Source organism: Meleagris gallopavo, chromosome 9 (genome assembly GCF_905368555.1).
Source record: "Meleagris gallopavo chromosome 9, MGAL_WU_HG_1.1, whole genome shotgun sequence".
In the NCBI taxonomy this organism is placed as follows: domain Eukaryota; kingdom Metazoa; phylum Chordata; class Aves; order Galliformes; family Phasianidae; genus Meleagris; species Meleagris gallopavo.
Genome location: NC_139412.1, coordinates 11,424,096 through 11,447,423, shown reverse-complemented (window position 1 = coordinate 11,447,423; position 23,328 = coordinate 11,424,096). Strand labels below are relative to the sequence as shown.

Sequence of the window (23,328 nt, the reverse complement as noted above, 5' to 3'; positions counted from 1 at the left end):
TAGCACTTTTATGTAGAGGAGAAATCAAGAGTAAGAATACAGAGGCTTGAGATGTGGGACTGATTCCACTGCTTGTGTAGTAATGTATTAGGCCTATATAACAAGATGGAATCTCTGTAAATAAAATCAGATAAAAATTATTGATAATTCATAAACATATTGGGATTTGTGTAATGTTATTAAATATGCCCAAGGTTTCATGGAGAATAAACTAACAAATTAGTATCTCTTATTTTTACAAATAAAACTGCTAATAGAATTTTGTTTGTATTCTGCTTTAGAGTTGCACGTAGAGGTTTGAACCAATTGCTTCAGAACTTATTTTCCTCTTAATTTGTAGAGATAATCGTAACCTCTCTGGCTTGTATGGCCTATAAGGCTTTATGTTTATTATCAACATAGCTACTCAACAACAGCTTTGTTACAGACAGGCTGTTGCATATGGTGGAATTATTGCTGATTAACAATTGCTGTTGTGATGATCAAGTCTTTGTACTCTTAGCTTGCTGAAAACATGGGATAAAACACATTCATTTAACTTAATTGAGCCTTCAGGAATTAATATATTTAGTTGTTGTGGAAGGCTGGATATCACGCCCAGACTAGCTCTCTGGAGCACTAATTACTCATCAAGCAAGAGTAACTAATGGCTGACGGTTCTCCTAATGTATTTGACACTAACAAAGTATGCAGAGATTATTCTGGTGAAATTGAAGTTTATAATGAGCATCCACCCATGACTTATGCTACTTAAAGCATTTTGTTGGCTGGTGTAGCTGCTCACAGATGTGTTAATTTGCATTCGTAACTTTTTTGGACTATTATAGTTAAGGTAGAAGAAATAAGTACTGCGTACACAGCCTCAAGTGTCAGGGAAACTTTTCCTGTTACAGAAGAACTAGTGCAGTACAGTTTGGTACTGTGGTTCTGAGATACAGATAATTTTAAATGAAGCTGCCTATGTTATCGGTGCTGGGGAGGGCAGCACATAAGGAAAAGCAAATATATTTAGTGTGAAGGCATTCAGACGGGCTTATCAAGATGACAGTGACAAAGACTATGGAATTATTTACAGCTGCCTACAAAAGAAAATATTTATCTTTAGATGCTGTCTGTATCTGTACTTTTATTGATTATGTTTAATGGAGTAGCCATCTTGCTGGGACAGACACTGCTCATTGCATCAAAGTCTCATCCTTCAGGTGACAGAAGCTCAAGTGCACAAATCTTCACTGTGCCCTGACTGTCAGAAGAAGGAGGCAGAGCTAGCCAAAATTGCTTTTCTCAGACAGAAGATACTACTGGAAAGAGCTCTACTCCGGGAAAAATTGGAAGAACAAATTTACTCCAGAGTAAGCAAGTGCATCAGGTTGTTTTTTTTTGTAACACTTTTATACTTACTATAGCTAAAGAATTCTTAAGCCAGATTTTGCCCTAATTTATAGTAATGTAATCAAATTGATCTGAATGCAGTACAGTTCGGAATGAACTTGGCTCCATGTTGTTATGAAGCCATGAGGCTAGCATGCTGATCAAGTAATTTAAGCTTGCTTGATTTATATAAGCTGAAGGTCTTTTTTTCATGATGTCCTGGAAGTGTTTTGGGTACATTTTGATTAGTTCCCCGCAGTTTTTCTGATGGACTGTCCAAAACAAAATGGCAAATAACAAATGACATAGGAGTTAGCTCTTCCCATTCTAGTCTTTCTCCAAATCCTTTGCCTTAAGAATTGCTGAATAAGATACTGCAATGTGCAATGGATTTTATGGAGGCTGAGGCAGCTTGCTCCTTAAAACCTGCTTCTAAGGCTTTTTCTTAACCATGACAGGGATGTCATTTTATGTTGTTTTTTTTTTTTTTTAATCGCTTGAATATGATAACATTGGGAAAGTGAATTTGAAGAGAAGAGAATTTGGAAGAGAATTTGACTTTCTGCAAAGATACAGTCTGAATGCCAAAGTTTTCCTGTTACACTATTCATAGAAGCATAGGTATACTTGTTTTGTGTGTTCCCAGCTGTTCTAAGTTGCAGTGATATCAGCTTTAGAGTAGAGCTTTTGCTTTTCTATGTGCCTATGCATATTGATTTTTTCTTTTTTTTCTTTCTGGTGGTGTATGTTTTTGTTTTTTCCTCAAAATTGACTTAGTTTTGTGAGATGACTGTCACTTCTTCCCAACTGAATATGGCAGAGGAAAAAAATAAGGCCTAATTAAAAATTTGTGGGAACTTAAAGAGCTGGAGGGGAAAACGTAGCTTTGCAGCAAGTCTTCTGTTACCTTTTCAGAAATACTTTGTGTAACACGTCACAGCCACATACCTCTAAGATTCTATGTTTCTGCATAAACTGTGATAGAGTCTGGAAATGACTGATCTCTACTGTTCTCTACAGATGTGGTGAAACTTCTTTAAAGTATTGTCTTCTCAATGCTAACATAGATTCATGCATTATAGTTACACAATCTATTCCAGAAGGATTTTCTATAATGTAAGCTGGAATTCATGGAATTCCCTGCCTGTTCTGTGGCTATTCTTCAGGATACTCTTTCTCAAGGAAGAGTTCTACCACTTAATACAGAGTGAAACTGAAAGCAAGTTGTTTTGGAGCAAAGGATAGAAATGGCTCTCTGAAACTTCAGAACTTCTTTCTGTGTTTGTGAGCAGATTGGGAATTAGTGGACTGTACCACACATTCCATTTTTCCCTAATAATGCTAGCCTCCTGATTATTATTTTTTTTTGCATCCATTTTATCTGTAGTTGAAATTTGAGAACTTCAGTCTCAAGTCAGGCTTCATTTTTTGCACTTTTTTTCCTTCTCTAAGAAGGGCAGCAGATTTTTTTTCCTTCACATTTCTGGGAAGAAACCATTGGGGAGCAGCCAGTGTAGTGTATGAGCTCCGCTGTACTCCTGAGCTCTTTGTCATATATGTTGGCAGCCATCCACAGAAGGTAGAAGTGATATGTGGTCTCTAGTGACCAGCATAGCTTTCTGCTTCCGTGATGTATGGGCCAGATCACTGGCACATTGTTCAACAAAGTTTTTAAACAAGATGCTTTAAAAATCCAGCAAAATTGTGATGATAGATACAGCCTACCTAGTTGCTCTTGAGGGACTGGATATAGTTTCCAGTGGCAGACCTATGATACAAGTACATGACAAATGACTGGAATCCAAAACCTCATAATTTTCATGTCCCCTTTTTATTTCAGGATGTGCTCATGCTTATAGGAGAAACTCTCAGAAGCTTTCCTAAACTTTCAGAGGATTCCAGGAACTTATGGCAAAAGCTGAAAGGCAAAGGTCAGAAAACTTAAAGCCTGAAAGTACTAAACAAAACTCAAGGACATAAAGTACTTGAAAAGTCTTCTGTGGGCAGCCACATACCGAATGCCAGCTATTGTGGATGTAACTTGTCTTGTCAGTGATGAATCGGGTGGAGGTTTAATATTCTTGCAGGTGGAACCAGATATACCCAGTGTGCTGAAGTCTGGGTTATGATTCAACTGTACACTTCCTCAAATGCAAATATTGTATTGTAATCCAGCTAGGTTGGCTTTTCAAATTATGAAAGCCAGCATTTTCTGTTACTAGTCTGACAAGTGATGAGTTTTTTTTTTGTTTGTTTTATTATTACAATTTTTTTGTTAGGATTGCTTGTGGAATATCAGAACAGCTTCCATCCGTAAGAAAAATGATTCTGTTTTCTAGAGCAGGGAGGTGTAATTATTGGGTTTCAGCTCAATCTTTGCCTCCTGACTTGTGTTAAATTGAAAGTGAGAGTCCCAAATGAAGGAGAAAAAGCAGGTTGCAAAGTAACTGTAGAAAGAAGTAAAATGAAATGGGATATTTATAGAACTGAAATAATGAGGCTATAACAGAAATTAATCTGTAACACTGAGGATGCCAGCAGGACAAATGATAATAAATTAATCATAGAACCTGTCTAGGTTAGGTGTCTAGGAGGAGAAAATATAAGTTTAAAATGGCATAGGGTATCAAATAATATTTTTGGCAGTTTTTTAATGTACTTTGGAATTTGTTGTAATTTTACAATGGTTTTCAAGGTGGCAGAGACTATCTTTCAAAGAACGTACCTGGATGAAAGTTGAGTATTCAGTATGCATCCAACTAAAATGGTTGGGGAGCTCAATGGGTTAGACAACAAAATCATTATCTTCATTGTAGCCTAAAAAGATACTTGCTGCTCTTTGAGTGCACCTCAGCTTTCTGATTATTGCTGACAGCAAGAGCTCATTGCATTGCTCATGCAGTGACCTTGTGGCCATTGGACTTTCATGAGTCACAGTTACTGAGTCTCATCAGTCTCTGGTTTCCTGGTTTCTACGTAGTTAGATCTCGTTAGGCTGTGGAAATCTTGAAGGAATATCCTTATCTATAAACTGAATGCATAAAGGAATAGTTCAGTTGCTTAATAAGAAAAAAAGGATAACATTTCGCTTTTTTAAAAAAACCACCATTTTAGGACATGAATATGTACTGTTGTAGTTATTTTGTATTTTATATCCTTTTAATTATTTTCTTAAATATGCTTATATTGTTTTTAAGAGTGCTGTTTAGACTTTTGTTTTCATTTCCCACAAGCCAGTGAAGAGCCTGAAAAGAAATGCTAGGCTATAGCTAGGTAGACCCACCTATGTTAGCAGATACCTGCATTTTGGTGCTTAAACACCTGCCTTGAATGAATTGACCCTGAGCAGATTGAACCCCAAGTGAAAACATAATGCAACCCTAAATTCTTCAAAGCTAGTCCTCATTGCTTCCTCTGTGGTTTGTTCTGGTTTCTTGTAAACCAGTGGGTTTTATAGTCCATTGAATATTCCCTGAAAAGTGGCTTTAATTTTTAAATTGTCACTGCAGGTTATATAGCTACATACATAATGAGCAAGTTCCTGCTTGGTTTTTCACATTACTCTCTGATCCTTAGAAATGATTGAATCCCTTAAATCTCCTACCTTCTAATCTTTTAAGCCTATTCATTTTATATACACCATCTCTGTTCCTTATTTAGCTTTGGACTACACTCCTTGTTTCTCTTGAGTCTTTTGAAGTCTCTGGTGATCTGCATAGGCAAAAGACATCCAGTATTCCACAGTAATCTGTGTAGATTCTTATGAGGACTGTCACGTATATAGAACTGGTAATCAGGAATAATTCTTTGAAAATGTGATGATGATGTTGTTGCCAGTGAAAAAATCTTTCAGCCCTTGCAAAAAGAATTTTGAGATTCTTAAAGATGGGCTGATTATTTCTTTAGGGAAAAAAAAAAGACATTTTGGTGTTCTGCTTTCAGTATATAGATCTTTTTATGGGAATTCTGAAATATTTCTGTCCAACTCTTTCCTCAAAACTTTCTGTAAATGCGTTGTTACATGAGTTATGCATTAGCTATTTGGACTTGGTGTCTGACAACATCTGTCTGTAAAATAGTGCTCACGTTCCCATCTCACAGGCTGTACTGTTCTCTGTTTGCATAAATGTCACAAAGGCAATTCGAGTAGCTCCCCTGAAAAAGTCAAAGCCTATATTGCTTATGTCTTTTGCTTGCCTTTTCCTACTGCTTACTGCAGTTATTTCCTTTGACTCATTAACTGAATGCTTGTCTTGTGTTTTCCTGTAGCAGCTACTTGAGGACATGAAATGGAATGAATGATCTGGATATCTCAATTTATTTCATAATCCTGTGGTGTTTGAGAGTAGTGATCCAAAAACTCTGACGTGGTGGCCAATAGAAAGCAACGAAAGTAAATTGTCTCTGCTCATAGGAGTTTCCTCTCTTGCACCATCCTCAGCAGTAGATTTCTGTTTTGATCCAAAGAAACACTGTAAAACTATGTTCCAATAAATATTTATTAATATGTAATGTAAAATATCCCTTGTTGGTACTTGCTTGGGCATAAAAAGAGTAATGTTGGATCAAGGATGATTCATGTGTTAAACAGCTGTAGTACTGCAAGAAATTAATCTGCCTACTGCTAGAAGTTCTGGATCTTTTGCTTTCTAGCTTTCATGGTACACATTTGTGTTATGTCATCTAAGAAATTATTGGTGATGTAGAATAGATTATCTCTGAACTTCGCACTAACTTGGAAGGGTTTTTCATATATGCGTTGGTTTGTTTTATATATGCTGATTTCATGTTGTTATTCTTTATTATTGCCTGTTTGGATAAAATTATGTTCCTCAAATTACCATTGAGGTCAGTTTCTTGTGGACATTGGCAGTATGATTACCACTTTCACTCTCCTTGTGTTTCTCCGTAGGAAAGCTGAAGCTGGCATCCAAGCTCAGTCATCCTGTGGTCTTGTTCCCAACCATCTATTGGGGCACTGGACTTCATACTTGTTTCTCCCCAGGGATAAACTGCCATCTCACTCACAATAGTTTACTAGCGCTCGCCGAATAGAAATGAAGCTTCATTGTAATTAACTTGTCTGGATATGGATTTCCAGATACCTGTGTGCTTTAGTCACCTGCCAGGTTAAACCACAGCACTGTGAAATACTTACTCACTGAACGTTTGAAGCTGGGAAGTCATCATATCCCTTGTTGGGCTGGGCTATGTGGAGTAGGTGGGACCTGGTTCCACAGCTCCTGCAATCCTTACATTAATCTTGTGTCTTTAAAGCTGTATTAGAAAATGAAGTGCTTCAGGCTCCCTGGGGACCACTGCCTTTTCGTAACTCCATCTCAGTCATAATTCTGTTGCATGACAAGAATTTCTTCAAGAATTTCTTGTTTTTTAAACACAACCAATTTGATCAGGTTCCAAGAAGAGGATCTGAAACCCTTTTGTTCGTACTGGGAGCTTGACAGAAACTTTGATCCGGTGCCAGTGAGGACAAGTCCCTGTTGGAAGGGATCATGTCTCACTCAATGCTGTTAAGTGACACAGTACCAGATTCTTCTTCAGGAAAAATCTGAACTATCACTTTCTGTGCAGTTACTCTAAATCATATGTGTAGGTGCCAGGAAGAGTGCTTACAGCCATGTATATTTAAAGCATTTTGAAATATACATGTGTTCTCCAAATTGTGATTTATTACTATTCATTATGGATTTTCAGAAAATGACTTTTTGTCTTCACTCAATAAAAACTAACATAGGTATAATACGTGCAAATTGTAACTGAGTGCAACAGTGAGTGTTCTAAGTAGCACTGTTTAGAAAAAGTATAAATAATTTGTGAGTATACGTTAATCCTACAGATACTAAGTTAGCAGTGTTTTTATGCAACCAGCTAACTGTTCCTTTTTGCCATGCAACTGATTCTGGAGCTCTTTGCCTGCACCAGCAGCAATGTGATCTGTGTGAGGAGAGGCTGGGAAATGAGGGGGAGTGTTTCCTTCTGTCAGTGAGGTACCGACTCCTGTCATTTGAGGGGGTCTGTAGAATTGGTCAAAATACCTTTAAAAAAAAATAAATTATCCAGCTTATGGGCATGGATATCCTTTGCTTATTTATTCATTTATTTTGTAATAAAATAGTACTGTTTGTTCTCACATAGACTAGTGTGTGATCCATAAATACGTTGTAAAGTATATCTGTAGCATGTAACAGATCCCTTTAGAATAGTCTGTGAAAATTCATATCTTTAGTTGATAGCACTTTAAGAACATTTACATCCTTCATCTTGACATTTTTAAATAGAACATTTTTTTGCCTACAGAAGTTTACAGCATCATCACAGTATTATAGCTTGTTTAAAAATACATACAGCATCAGTGGTAATTGCAAGCAAGCTGTATACTTGAGCACGGATTTTGTTTGTAATTGTACATGTTTTATACTTGTTAAAACAATTACATATATTAGTATTACATCCACCACTTTGTTAGAAAATATTACTTATATGCTACTCACAATAGAGCTGTCATTTTTTCTGAGACATATTGCAGGCTATGAAAATAGAAACACACCACTGTATGGTTGGTTTAAAAATAATTACAAGCCCAATTGAAAAAAAGAGTTATGTTAGGCTTGCTCTTGATAAGATAGGTTCCACTGACGTTGGATGTCCTTAATCCACTTGTGGTTGGAATGCCTCTAGCACCTCTCAGCACTGAATGATCAATGAAAGACATTGACTGACCACTTGCAAGCAAGCTCAGGGCTTGAGCCTGCATGCACCTGTCACTGAAGGCAAAGTTCTTCAGTTACGGGCTTGCGGGGGAGGCTGTTGCTTGCTGAATATCTGTGAATCTAATTTACTTAAGGTTATAACTGGATTTTAGAATCTTCAGGTGGATGATTGGATGAGTGCAAGGCGACACAGCTCCATTGACTTGTATCAGCTGTGCTGCTAGCATTAACCAACATCTGACCTTTTGCCTTCTGTGGGCCGGTGGATTTTTTAAAAGACAGGAGGGACAGAGTTCAACTTTCTGTATTAGTAATACAATAGAGATTAAAAATACACGTTTGTGTTGCTTTTACTTTGCACAAATGAGACTAAATATATAAATATATATAATAAAGCCGTAGGAAATCTCCAAACTGCTAACAACTCTTATAAATGAGATAAAAGAAGGATATATTTGCTTGGAAATTTCATAGTTGCCATTCTTTTTATTATTTCTAGGTAATGCAACAATATTTTGTTGGATCCTTTTTTCTTTTTCTCTATGAAATGAGTCCAGGCGTGCTTTGAAAAATGCTCCTTTCGTGGTCTTTCTGATATTCCTCTTGTGCTTTCTGCAGTTTTTTATCTCTGAGTTTCCACTTGTGAAAACAGTAGGTTATTAGGGATGTCATTATCAAACAGAAAATAATAATCAGCACTACTATCAGTGCAATAGTGGATGAGAGGGACCCCTCTAGCTGCTGATTTTCAGTGTCTCTTGTTGTGTTTAATTTAGCAAAGTTCTCATATTCTGTTGAAGCCAAAAGTGTGGGTACAGCAACTTCTTTGAACTTGGGCCTCATTGGGATTCAGTAGCTTTTCTCACTCAGTCCAAATTTCTGAAGAAGCACGAACTATGGTTCCCTTGTCACCTGTGACATTCATAAGACAGTTTTCTCCTCAGGTTCTCCAGGCATAAGTGAGGCTCAGAAGTTTTGTTTGTTTTGGAAGCCAGATAGTGTGGGAATAACAATAAGTGTCACGAAGCTAACAGCAAAGGTCATGTATATCCAGAGTTCTGAAGTTAGAAACCTTTGTGCACTGCTCTCTTTTATTGAGAGGTGAGAGGAAGCTGCTTGCTTGACTGCCAGTTTGTGATCCTTTGTCTTTTTAAACAGATAATTGAAGAAAATGAATTAGTTTTCCAGAAACACTGCGGTGGCAGAGCTTATCCTCAGGCTTAAAAAAAAACAAAAACAAAAACAAAAACCAAAAAAAAAAACAAACAAACAAACCAAACAAACAAACAAAAAACCCCACAAGGTCTGCAACAGGTGTAGTTTGTATCTTGCACGTTTGTTCAGCGAGGGTTTGTTGTTTTTTTTCCCCCAAATATTCCTAAAAGTATGTGAAATCAAAGGCAGATTTTTTTGCTGAGGGGTAGGCTTGGTTCTGCTGACATCATAGGCATTAACAAAATCAGTTATAAAACAGCTCTGATGTTAACAAACAGGTTTTTTTTTTAATATTATTTTTCCCTCTTCTTTGATATTTGCTTGCACACTTGGCTTGTCCAGAGATGATTTTGGTTTGGGAATTTTGTCCTTGGTGTACTGGAGTTTAGGAGATGTCCTCACTGACTGCAAATCTGGAATCTAGAAAAATGACCTAGGTAAAAAAACATGACATAGGATTACTGAGGAGGTAAACTCCCCTACAGGCATTGAATCTGACACAGTTTCATTTACATTTAAGTTGGTTGGCTTTGATACATGCTATGTGTGACAAATCCTAAAATACATATATTCATCTGAGCACTTGTGAAGTTAAAAGAGCTGGTACAAGGAGGAGTTTACATTGTCTGTCCTCTGCCCCTTATTGTAGTTCTCATCTTAAAGTTAAACCTGATGGGGAATAAGGCTGGCTCATTCTTACTGGTTTCTGCTTTGGCTCAGGACAGTAGGTTTGGCTGAGGTTATTTTAATTTGAGGAGCTGTAAGCCCTTTCAGAGCTATTTATTTCAAATAACAGATTGTTCTAAACCCCCTCCACCCCATTCCCAAATGCTTTGAGGCCAAAATTAGGTTTCAAAGATAGTGCAGCATAACTGTTTGGAGATGCTCTGTTTGATAGGATGCAATTGTAATTCATCCTCTTTATCAAAAATCTGTGGCTCATCCCACTCAGGCTAGCAGAGAACTGAGGGTCTCTTTTACTAATTAGCAGTGTTTTCAGCAGCACATTCTTGTTAGTAATAAAGACTGTTTACTATAAATTAGTATTCTGTTGATGTTAAAAGATGTAAATGAGCAGTTCTTGCCAGTTTGGAACAATATGTTCACACAGTCAAAAATAAATGCTGATTTTTAAAGAAGGTTTAACAGCCAGATTATACTGTTGTTTAGGACAAAAAATACGTGTTTGTAAAGCTGATTGAAAGTTTTTCATTTCAGAAAACAAGTGCAACAGACCATAACTTTAATGAATGTCTACATGTTGTATTACTGACAAGGGGTATATAAGGAGATTATGAGCAATAGAATATTTCAGTGCTACCTTGTTACGTATTCAGCAGCTTTCTCAGGTAGCCTGAAGAAATAGCAAGAAAATAAGAAACTGAGTAAATGCCCTTGTGTTTTATGAAGTAGCTGTGTCCACCACCTACACGGAAGTCCAGGAGGGTGGAATGTCTCAGCACTAATGAAAATCAGATGATGATGTACTTGCCTGAACCTGTGTTTCATCTCATCTGTATCCACAGCTATCAGATTCCTACAGGGAAGAAGTGAAGTCATTAGACATCAGGTACTGCACAGTACTGTTCCAGAGATGTGACTGGATGTTAACTGTAATTCCATTTCAGAATCCGATACACATCTCCAAAAACAAAACAATGCTTTGATTTTTAAGGTCTGCAAAGTATTACTTGGGCCTAACCTGCATTTGGGGAGAAGGAGGCTGCTTTTATGGACAAATCCCTGCTTCAAAGCATACTGACTAAGGGTTCAGTTTTGTGGTTCTTCTGTGCCCTGAGTGACTGTGACCAAACCAATCAGTTTCTGCCGGTAATACAAAATCATTAAGGTTGGAAAAGACCTCTAAGATCATCTGATCCAACTGTCAAGCCATTTTCACTAAACTTGTCCCTTGGTGCTTATCTACAAGTTTCTTGAAAACTTCTGGCAACGGTGACTCTACTGCCTCCCCAGGCAGCCTGTTCCAGTGCCTCTCTAGTCCTTCTGAGAATTTTCCTGATATCCAGCGTGAACCTCCTCAGTGCAATTTGAGGCCATTACCTGTTCTATCACTAGTTACCTGAGAAAAGAAGCTGACCCTCCCTACCCCCACAATCTCCTTTCAGGGAGTTGTAGGGAGTGGTAAGGTCTCCCCTCAGCCTTCTCTTCTCCTGACTAAGCAATCCCAGTTCCCTTAGCTCTTCTACATTACATCTATGCTCCAGACAGCTTCGTTGCCCCTCTCTGGACATGCTCCAGAGCCTCAGTGATTTTCTTGTAGTGAGGGGCCCAGTACTGAACACAGTACTTGAGATATGGCCTCACCAGAGCTGTGTACAAGGCTGCAGTCACCTCTTGCTCCTGCTGGATGCACTATTTCTGATACAAACTGGGGAGCTATTGGCATTCTTGGCCACTTGGGAACACTTCTGCTTCCTGTTCAGCTGGCTGTCAATTAACAGCCCAGATCCTTTTTCTCCATGCAGTTTGCCAGTCACTCTGGCCCACGTGGTCATAGAAGGAGAGGAGGGTGGTGGGGCAGGACTGAATCCATGCTGGCTAGACCTGACCCTCTGGATCACGTGTGCTTTGTCATATCATTCAAGATATCTGTTCCATGACCTTCCCCAATACTGAGGCCAGGCTGACAGGTCTGTAGTTCCTTCTTCCAATGATTTATGTAGTCAGGCATCACATTTGCCTTGTTTTCTGGAACCTCCCCAGTTGACTAGGACTGTCTTGGCAACCACTTCTTCCAGCTACTTTAGTACCCTTGAGTGGATCCCATCTGGCCCTATGGACTTGTGACAGTCCAGCTAGTGTAGTAGGTTGCTAACTGTTTCCTCTAGAATTATGAGGGGTTTATTTTGCTCCCCATCCCTATCTTCCAGCTCAGAAGGTATTATTATGTCAATGCTAACTCTCCTTTTTTGTTTCTTTTGTTTTTAACTTGTTGGGATCATAGATTGCTTTACCTCATTCCTTGATATTATTATATTTTTCTCCCATTGAAGGCTTTAGTGTCATTGAGAGCCTCACACTCTGCAGTACCGTGCTGTATCTGAATCAGAAAAAAATACAGGGATGAAAAACAGCTTTTTTAATCCATTGTTGTATTTTCTGTTATGCATGCAAGAACCACAGAGGAGTGGGAAGTAGGATTTCTTTCAAGCCAACACACTGACCAAACTGGTTTGAGCTTACTAGCTGTTGTGATGTTGTCATCTGGTTTGAACAATGATTGAATAACATGATAGTTTGTATGTCTGGTATAACTTCTTCAAAATCTTGCAGATGTAAGAGGAGTCTTAATCTTCACTTGTACTGGCTGAAGGCCTCCTCCCTCTGCTAATCAAATTGGAAGAGTTCTAAACTAGTAAGGGCTGGAGAATTGTGAAGATTGGGGCATGGTGAGGCTGGAGAAATGGGTAGAGGAGAAGTAACGCAAAATTTAATGAGGGGAAATGCAAAGACATGATCCTGGAGAGGAATAACCTTATGCAAAGTGTGTGTTGATGGCCACCCAGCTAGGAAGCAGTTTTGCAGAGCAGGACCTGGGGTTCTGGTGGATACCTAGCTAAACGTGAGCTTGCTGCATGCTCAATGGCACCCTGAGATGCATTATAAAGAGCATCTCCAGTGTCAACGGTTTACGGGCTGGTTCGGCCCGGTTCCGTGACTAGAAGGGCGGAGGGATCCGCGGATCCGCGCCCCCGGGAAAAAAAAGAAAATAAGGGACCCCGAAATAATTGAAAACAGTGGCAACAATCTGAGGTAAAACAAAGTAATTTACTAAATATGGTATCAACAGAATTTTATAAGGAGAGAGAATGTGAAATTGATAGTGGATCGGCCTTACCACAACGCTGAGATGAGAAGCGCAGGCAGAGAAGCGCAGGCGAGAAGCGCAGGCAGAGAAGCGCAAGCGAAGCAGCGCAGGCAGAGAAGCGCAAGCGAAGCAGCGCAGGCAAAGAAGAGAGCATCAGGTGACCTTGCCGGGAGTTATATCTCCTCGCTGACCGCAAAGCCCCCTGGGGAAACGTAGCTGCTCTTCTCCTCTGGACAGGCACCCGGAACTTGAGCATCAGCAGTCAAACCCCCAGTGCATTGCATGATGTTATGATGTGGAATACCGATAATGAAAAATCATGAAACCATGACATCCAGCAACCTGAGAAGATGATTATTCACTTCTACGCAGCACTGGAAAGACAACAGTAGCAGCAGTGGTAAATGTCACAGCATCATAGCTCATATTACTATGTCTGAGATTTTGGTTTCTGAAAAAGAGTCAAGCCTCTAGCATTATGCTTAATTTTAGAGAGGACTGTTCACATTATCTGTAATTGTTGTATTAAGTACACACACTCAATGCATGTTTCAAGTTTCCATCAACTGAAGACTCATTGTCTGCATGTTCTCTTGAGGAAACTTTCCATTAAAAAAATACCCAAAACATTCTTCAGTATCTATGCTCTGATTTAATTCAAACAGAGAATAAATTGTTCTTACATTGTTGGGTTGTTTGCATGTGTGAGTCATAGGTCTACAATGTGTTTTGTCTGAGAGTTATAAATATGCAAACTAGTATCTGAGGAATTTCCATTAACATTTAATAGCATATATTAGAATGGTTCAGGTATTTACAAAAGAAAAAAAAAAGTGATTTTTGGCCAGGAACAAACAGTGAACTGGGTTTGTTTGAACAAACTTTTAATGAAAGCATACTAAAATATCTGTAAGCTAAATGCAAGGTATTTGTCCTTACCTAGACATGGGCTTTGGTACTATGGCTCCTATTTTCATATCTTTATGCTTTAGCAAGCTGATATGTGAAGTAAAGCAAAAGTTGGTATAAGCTCAGAAGGACAAAATTTGTTCCTCATTTTGTAATGTTCACGAAACAGCTGTTGTCTTTTGTTTGGTTTTCCAAGTTTGACTTCTGAAAGTTACATGCAACTTACAGGGGAGAAACAAAGGGCAAATTAGTGACAAATTAATCTCAAATGTTCTTGCGGTTATTGGTGTCTGTCAAATGCTGAATTATGAAAAGAAGAAAGAATGTTGATCATCAGCTTTTTTTTATTTCACTGAGAATCCTTGCCGTTTTATGTGGGCAAAACTTATCTCTCTGTTTGAAAGTGATTTGGTAATGAAGAATGTTGTCACTCGTGTTTTTAATGAAAAGAATAATGAGAACTTATACTGAATCCTTAAAAGCACATAAAATCAAAATGCTCATTTGGAGGCCAGACTTGCACTTGTATGGAGTTTTAGTTGCCAATTTTTTTTTTCTTTTTTTCCTGTTAGGATAACTCTGTTTTCTGATTCTTTGTTTCAGCTGAAGGAATGGCTGCATTCCGTGAACATCTGAAATCATCAGCTTCATTGAAAGAATGAGGACCAGAAATTTTAAATGAGGTACTGCAGTTCTGTTGTTTTAGTAGGAAGCCAATTGTTAATCTTTAGGTTAACTCAGATTTTTTTCCTGTGACTTTTTGGTTTTATTCACAGAGGAAGAAAAGTTGATAAGCACATGTAAACCAGTAGAAAGCGAGGCAATGTTATAATACTGTTCTCAAGTGAACATAAAAGCATCCTTTCAAAGATCACTGACCTGAAACTATAACTTACTCCTTGTGAATTAATATCAAAAATCTCTTTGATTCCAGGAGGAGGAGAATCTTTGGTTTCTATCTTGTGTGTCTCTTTCATGTACTCAAGCATACAGAGCATTTTCAAATCAAATGCTGAATTCCTTCTAGCATTTCTATCATCTTTAATAAGTATTGGCTTTTTAATGTAGTTTTAGGCTTGCTTTCTTTCTGCCTTCAACTTGTAAATTTTCTGCTGCCTTTCAAATTGTATCTTCTGTTTTTATTGCATTACAGAAGATTGTGCTTCCTCTCTCCATATTTGCATCTTTTTGATGTGAAAACATTTGTATGAAATGTATCTGTCATATACTAAACCTGATATGTAAATGATTCTTTTCTCCTCCTTCAGAACTAGTGTAGCAAGGCATCTACTAATACACTTGTGCACAAAATTGCAGATGAAAGCTGGAGTGGGAGTGAGAGCAAATGAAAGCAGAGATGAGGGAGGAAGGAATGGGAGAACAGCAGAAGGGAGGAAGGGCTTCAGAAAGTGAGATGTGGCAATGAGGAAGGACTTCAGAAAGTGAAGTGTAGCAGTAAATTGCTACTTATTTTTCACTGCATCATATATAAACTTATATAAGAACAAGGGACAGATTTCATGGGTATTTTAAGTATGTAAATAAGACTGCTGTAGACATTTGATACTTTTTACACTATCTAATTGGACAAGAGGAATGACTTAGAAGTAAAAGAGGGGAAATTTAGGTAAGATGTTAGGGAGAAGTTTGTTCAGAAGGTGGTGAAGCACTGGCACTGCTGCTCAGGGAAGCTGTGGGCACCCCATGCCCGGAGGCATTTCAGGCCAGTCTGGATGGGGACTTGGGCAGACTGATATGGTGGGTGGCAATCCTGCCTGTGGCAGGGGATATGAACTAGGTGATCTTCAAGGTCCTCTCCAACTTAAGCCACTGTATGATTCTTTGGTTTTCAAAACACTTATACATACTAGTACAGATCTGTCTTTATCTTTGGATGCATAAAATACATTTGGAAATCTTGAGGTTTCAAGTCTGATCAGATTTCAGCTGAGAGCCAGCTAGGTTTTGTAATTCCCAGTAGGTTCTGTGCACTTAGGGTATAGGCTTAAATAATAAAGATTGGGTTGCTACAGCACAGCAGCATGCTTCAGGTGTGTTTATAACACATTGCTGGATTTGTAGGAGTTAAGCACCATAGATTTATTGGAGTGATCCTAAAATGAAACAACCTTTTTTGTTTGTTTGTTTGTTTTCCTTGTAAATCTAAAAACAAAACCCCAAACTGATCTATATTAGATTTTTACACTGAATCATTCCTCAGAAACTTAATTTGCATGATACCCTTACTATTATGTGCAGTGAGATAACAGGCAACTTAAATGCAACTTTAAACAAGTCAGTCTGTTCTTTAATTAAGGGTATAAACTTCTGCCCCTGTCTCTTATAATGCTTTACCCAATTTTTATCCCAGTGAGCAAGAAAACTCTGCTTTTAACAGTTGTTCAGCCTGCTCTGTCTTCATTATACTTTGGAATACAGTGTAAGTTTTCTTGACTATATTATGGTTTTGTTTTGAAGTTTCCTGCTTACTGATGCAAGAGGAGGAAAAGATTGCAAGTTATGGAAGCACTTGCATTACCTCATTCCAGCATTGATCAGATCTGTAAATCAACAGAAGGTTTAAATCTTGTTCCTGGAAAAGGAATGATGTCTATTGGGATTCTGATTCTCCTTAAAGCTGCAAAAGGCTTCGATAACTTTGAGGGATAGACTGTGTATGACAAAAACAACTTTAGTGCAGATCCTGATACCATCTTACCAGCACTGAGAGATGCTGAGCAAAACAGCCTCTGCTGATTTGGATGGCAGCTGCAGGCTGTAAGCTCTGCTTAGGATGTTTGCTTTTGAGTTATTCCAGAACAACCGACATGGACAGGTGTCTATGCTTAATGTGGACTGTAAATGTAACATACTATTTTCTTGGGCATTCAGTTTATAAGTACCCATATGGAGCTACTTCTGCTTTTTTTTTTCTTTTCTTTTTTAAAGGTTTTAATTTTAATTAAGTAATTGCTGAAGAGTAGGGCAATTAAAGAAACAGACTTGTAAGACTTAGGCTCTCTCTGAAATTGATACTTATCCCACTGGTTTGATTACTGACTCCTCGTGATAGTGTAACACACTCATTTAGTATAACTATGATTTGATAAATGCCAGTAGCTGTTCATGTGTGATTACAGCCTTCTCATAACTGCATGTTTTTGCAAATACTGCTTTTTGTTCCTGCACAATTCAAATCCTTGTGGAAGCTACTGATGCCTGTTACCATTAAGAAACTGCAACTGAATCATGCTGTAGACGGAATGCTCGACGAATTCCCATCTCAAATCAGTGCTAGCTAGATGTACCTGCTTCAGGTATATAGTGGTGTAAAGAAAGTTTATCATCCTGATCAATGAAATCTTAGTATAACATTTTTAGGGTAGCTTTGAAACTGAGTATTAAAAGCTCCCAATTGGCATGCTGACTGAGGCTTATGAATGCTGCAATAAAACATGTTGGGAAGAGACATACATGGTCTGTTAGCCCTTTCAAGTGCTCATATCTGGGGAAGGAGTTGGAGTGTATTTTTTTGGGTTTGAATTTGAAAAACAGTGCTGTATCATAGTGCTGTTCTCTAAACAGTTGAGCAGATCTGTTCCTTTGTGATGTTCATTTAGAACTAGTTTTTTAACATGCAGTGAAGCCTATGTCAAGATTTCTTTTCTCAAGACAGCACACAACAGTCCTCAGAGGATGGATTTTCCAGATAAGCCACCCTCTGGTTTTCCTTATAAAGGAGCAATCTTCTATTGCTAGCTGAAAAATGTATCCTATTAAAAAAATGTGCTTTATTTTCCCTTTGAGACTTTTTTTTTTTTTGTGGTTACTTTTTTTCTAATTTAGTTGGTATTCATTTCTTTTGCACAACATTCTTCCCTGTTCTTCCCAAATACCCTTCAAAACTCGGGGCAATTACAGCCTGTGACTTAGAGAGGCAACCTGTAAATTCTACCATTTGTCTGTATTTTAAATGTTATTATGTGAAAACACAAATCACAAATCTTGAAGTAAAAACAATACTTTAGTCCACACTGACACTTCAACTCTATGATTTTTCTATTTGTCTGTTTCTGAGATCAATTTGTTCTTATGCTCTGTTTTACATTTTTTTTTTAAGTCAGAGCAAATACTTACCAGCCCAGGTCCAAGTAGATTGTTTAACTGTTCTTTTGAATCCCAGGATAAGTAAAAATCTGAAAGCAGTTTAGGGCTGAATTCAGATGAACAAAATCCTAAGAAGCTTTATAAAATAGGATTTGAAGACAATGAGTAGCCTTTTCATTACAGCCTCATTTTCCTTGCAGGTGAAGGAAGATCTGATTCTGGGCTAATGGGTTGTGAAAAGAAGATGAACAAATGATATCTATTTATTTTTTATCCCTCTCTTGCCTCCTTTTTTAATCTCATTTTTTTCTGCTTCCCTACTGCTGGTAAGGAATGCAATTACGGATGGGACACTTTACAGCCTTTCTATAAAATCTGCCAAGATTGAAACTCCTGCAGGGATAACATTTTTTTAAATGTACTGAAGAGCAGGAGATTGTTTGAACATTCAAATGTTCATCCAACTCATTTGAAAAGAAAACTCTTTTCCTTCCAGCCAGTGTGCCTGTTCTTGATGGATAGCTCCAGTCTAGGACTACAACATATTCAGTATTCTGGGGATTTTATCTTTAAAATTGTGCAAGAGAAATACCAAGTTAAAGGTGGGAGGAAGCAGAGGGGGATAGAGGGGGAGTGATGAATGTCATTTGTGATGCAGCTACTTCGTACATTTCTGAAATAAGATCACATTTATTTCCCCATGACACGGTCTGGGACAGTCTCTGTTGAAATTGAGAGTTCTAGGTAAGCAGTGAGCACCCTTCTTCTCTGCTGCCCTCTTCTCCTCTTTCCCAGAATTAAAGCACAGGTGCTTTGTCTTTTGGGCAAAAAGAGACAGCGTGTGGTCAGCTGGTCCCTGTGCTGAGCCTAAAGGAGTAGGCAGTGGGGGAAAAGGGAATAAAGACTTCCTTGAGGCACTCAATGCTTATTAGTGTAGATTGACTTTTGTTTTAGCTTGAAATCACATCCCAGACTGGGGGCAAGTTATGTGAAATGCATTTGAGGTAACACATGAGAGGCAGTGAGTGCAGTGCTTTAGCTGTGAGTGGGAGGGGATGCAGGGCACTGAGGGGAACCCCTTTGTGTGGGTTGCAGGGTTTGGTCTGCGTGCACAGCGAGATGTACTGACCCGGTGTGGGCATGGAGGGCGAGGAGTGGGGCACATCCTGTAGGTGAGCAAAGGGCTGGGGCTCCTGGGGCTGTAGGTGAACAAAGAGGCTAGGGGTCTTGAGCCGTGCTCCTGCAGCTCTGGATGCTGTGCTGCACAGTGCTGCGCCGTGCCAGCTCCGCATGCCGGTAGCGCGGTGCCGTGCCATGCCAACCCTTCAGGCTTGGGTACCGGCCGTGCTGTGCCAGCCCTGTGCACCGGGTGCCGCACCGTGCCGCCCCACGTGCCAAGCACCGCACCGTGCTGTCCGGTGGGAGGCTGCGGAGGGCTGAGCCGGATGCAGCTGCTCTCCAAGGCACCTGCCTGCCCAGCCAGGCAAGAAGCACGTCTGCAGCGGGCAGTTTCATTGCTCAGGCTTTTATTGCCGCCGTGTTTTGTACCCCATAATGGGAAAATCAGCTTTATCGGGAAAACGGCTCATTATCTGGATTCCCTCTGAAAGAGGCTCGCACGCCTTCTGCATAATGGGGAAGGAAGGGAGGCTTTTGACTTTGTTCGTTTTAAAAAAGATTGCAGCACCTGCCCCCTCCTCCCTTCTTTTTCTAACGAGACTCCTGTTCCGCACAAAGGATTTATCATAGCCATGCAGCACTCACCTTCTCCGGCCACATCTTCCTCAGCCTGCTGGGCTACTTTCAGAGGGGAGCGCCAGCAGCGGATGACGCTGGAGCCTGACTGTGGAGGTTCCCGAGCCCCTGCTGCCTGGCTGCTCTCGTGCCCCTCGTTCCTTACAGCAGAGCAGCTGAACGGGCGCCGTACTTGTGCTGCAGCTGCGGGGAGGGTGGAACCACTCCACACACCCTCAGCAGCGCTCGCTGAGCGCAGCCAAATTTTTCAACTTTATTTAGGGGGAAGAATAGATCACATGGGGAGCTTCACCGAATGGGGAGGAGCGTGTTAGTGCAGAATCAGGTCACTAACATAAAAACCCAGGAGTTAGTCACAGACACAAAGATTAACGGTGCTAGCATAATCCAGGCATGAAAAGCAAGCTGAGACAAAGGCAAGAGATGCTTACGGGAATTAAGTGCTTCTGTTTGCCTCCCTTATCTGTCATTAAACAGGGTAATCTTTTGCTCCTTATATCAGGTGAGTTTTCCTACTTGAGTAAGAAATAGAGTGGAATGTGTAAGAAATGTTTTCAGCTTCCGAATAATTCTGAGCACGATCCCCTTGGCTGTCAATTTGGCATTTCCACTGGCTTATTTTTTAGTATTTCAAATGCTTGGTTTGTCTCTGTTCTGCCATGTTGTATCAATTAGGTCCAGGATAGATGCTACAGACCCATTCCAAAACACATGCATGCCCACATATAACAGCCTGGGTTGGATAATGGTCTCCGACTCCAAGCTTTATTTTTTATCTCTTGCTCAGACAAAGGCAGGAAGACTGCTGGCTGATCCCATATTGTCCCACTGGCTGAAAATTAAGTTTCTGTGATGCCTTTTTCTGATCTGACATTCCTGAGGAGATGATAAAGCTCCTATGAGGGGTGTATGTAAAGCAGAAGATGTCCCTGTGTGCCAAGGACTGCAGCAGGATTCCTACTACTTTTAATATCTGTGTTTATTTAATCAGCAGTGATGCATTCAAAAAGCTTCTGATGTACTTAGGTTATTTAGGGACCCAAATTCAAATGCAGATTCCTAAATGTGGTTACCAAAATACACATCTATCTTGTGAAGAAGTGGGCCTGACTTTGATAGGTGCTAAGCAACTGTTCAGCATTTCCGTCTGCTTTTACGTCACATCCCACCTTCTGCCACCTTTCCCCTGTCCACATTTGTAAAAAGAAATTAACTTGGAAAACGAGGCTGTCTTCTTGCTTACAGAATCATCCTGCCCCAAAGAACCCAAATGCAAGATTCCAGACAAAGGGGAAATGAGGAACGCAGCGGCTTGCCGCTACACAGAGGCTCCATTTGTCTGGTTTGAATAAAGCTGCAGGACAGCCTGTACACCTTGTGCCCCAGAATTACTCAGTCATCCAACAGTTGCACCTGTCTACAGAGTAATTGCACTTCCTTCAGCCCGCAGACAAATCAGCCAGCTGTGGCAGTTAAAGGCTGAAACAAAATGCTGAATGTTGGCAACTCCCTAATGAAGGGCTCAAGTTAGTTTGTAGGAGCCTCTGGGTTGGGAGTCATGTTAATTGAGCTACCAAAGCAGGAAAAACAACCTTCTTGTCAGTATAAATCAAAATACGTAGCTCTAAATTCTCTGAAGGTAAATCTGTAGGGTATAACTTAGGCTTCTTGCTCTCGTTTCCCCAAGCCTTGGGTATAAAGGAGCAGCCAGTGCCCGTTGCAGGCTGCCTGCGGTCTCCTAAAGGAATGGAGGATACAGCTGCTCAGAGCGGACAGAGAATAGCAATTGGTTCCTTTATAGGGCAAATCAGTGAAGTGTAGAAAAAGCACTTTGCATCTTTGTACAATACAGATGTACTGAAAACACAGTTTGAAACAGTCCCTGTGCTTTAAATTAAAAAATGGTGTATTTCTGAGCTAGTCTTGCAGGGAACCTGTTGTTTTTTGACCTGGAAATTGTTCCAGGTGGACAGACACCTGATTTTCAACGGAGGTGTTAGAGATATTTTCATTGCTAGACAGCAATGAAAAAAGCTTAGCAAGTCTCATTAGCCATTGTTTATATTTTCTTTTCCAAGTTATTTTTTTCCTTACTGACAAGTTTTTTTCTCTTATGCATTTCAGAAAGCTTCCTCCTGTATTTCTTTTTATCCACAGCTTTTAAATGAAGTTTCTTATGTCTCCTGGAAAAGCTATGTATATGTGTATATGTTTAGAGATGTAGCATATGCATGTGTTTTTACACGCAAAGTCCAGGCAATTCAAATTTCTATAAGTTTGTATTAGTTCAAAGATAGTTTTTTTTTCCTCCCTTTTTAGTTATATTTACCTTCCCTGATATGTTTGCTTCTGAACTTATAAGTGAGCCAATATGGAATGTCTGAAAATGGTCCAATATGTTTTTATGCTACACCGAGTCTTTTTTTTTTTTTTTTCAGATACTTGTCCTTAATATCCAGTATGTCTAAGAAACTGAAATTTCTCACACTATCAGATTTAGCACTTTCTGAATCTTTCTGAAGCTATTTCAAGGCTTGTAAGTGATCAGAAGCTATCAGCTATGATGAAGATTGTGGCCATGTTGGAGGGTTATTGTCTCACTAAAAACAATCTCTGTGTAGTATAGCACTGTCTCCTGCAGGAAATCACTTATTTTCCAGGACATCAGTGGTTCGATAAATACTTTATGTCATGGTTAATCCCACAGGTCTAAGTCAGCAGTGATATATGAAAGCCCAGCTCCTGCTGACTTGAATAGGACTTTCACAAGCACAAAAATACTTTGGTCTATCTCTTGACAGTGAATGCTATCGGAATTTCATTGGAGCCATTAGAAAGGCCACAAGATGTTCTAATGATAATTGAAGGAATAGGAGAAAAACGAGCATTTGTAACTCCTTCAGAAGTTCTTCAAGCTTTGAAAAATCACCCAAAGCTTCTCCCCCAGTCTGCAGTGAAGTGCTCCTTATTCATCACTGCAGAAATCTCTGATGACCCAGTCAGATTGTTGACACTTCCATTACTGCTTCTATTTTAGATGTTGTAATTAGTAATTTTTCATGTTTCCAGTTTGTCCTTTCTCTTAGAAATTTAAACTACAGTGACAAATTAAAGCACATCATTTACTGATGATACTGATCAAATAGTGTAGGTAACTGGTACGAAGGGATTATTCCAAGGTAATGTGTTTTATTTTCCTGCCTTCAGTGTTGTCAGTGTTATCTCATTGTGTAAAGACTGAACTAAGACCATTACGTGTAATAGGTCAGTATTTCACCTTGGTGCGGTGAGAAAGGAGCACGGCTTTCCTGACATAGAATACAGCAGGCTTACATTAAAAAAAGAATTATTACAAGCTAAGTTTCTTATCAGAGCCAGGCCATCAAATTCCTCTTCATCTGATAAAGTTAA

General features: G+C 39.3%; 1 protein-coding gene across 21 annotated transcripts in view; it reads left to right on the top strand.

The window, feature by feature from the left end:
* The window catches only part of C9H8orf48 (chromosome 9 C8orf48 homolog), an 86,505-nt gene that overhangs the window by 12,789 nt on the left and 50,388 nt on the right, over positions 1-23,328 (top strand). For 7 of the 21 annotated variants that reach the window (XR_014884998.1, XR_014884999.1, XR_014884997.1 and 4 more), the window contains exons 5-8: positions 1,203-1,352; positions 3,212-3,302; positions 6,284-13,546; positions 14,659-14,738. Coding sequence is in view for 10 of the 21 variants with exons in the window: in XM_085230738.1 (XP_085086864.1) it covers positions 1,203-1,352; positions 3,212-3,302; positions 14,659-14,717 (300 nt within the window). In the remaining 11 variants the exon portion in view is untranslated. Of the gene's footprint in view, positions 1-1,202; positions 1,370-3,211; positions 6,212-6,283; positions 13,547-14,658; positions 14,739-16,533; positions 18,338-18,362; positions 18,658-23,328 lie in introns of those variants that run through there. The other 14 variants (XR_014885003.1, XM_085230737.1, XM_085230736.1 and 11 more) reach the window with 11 other exon arrangements.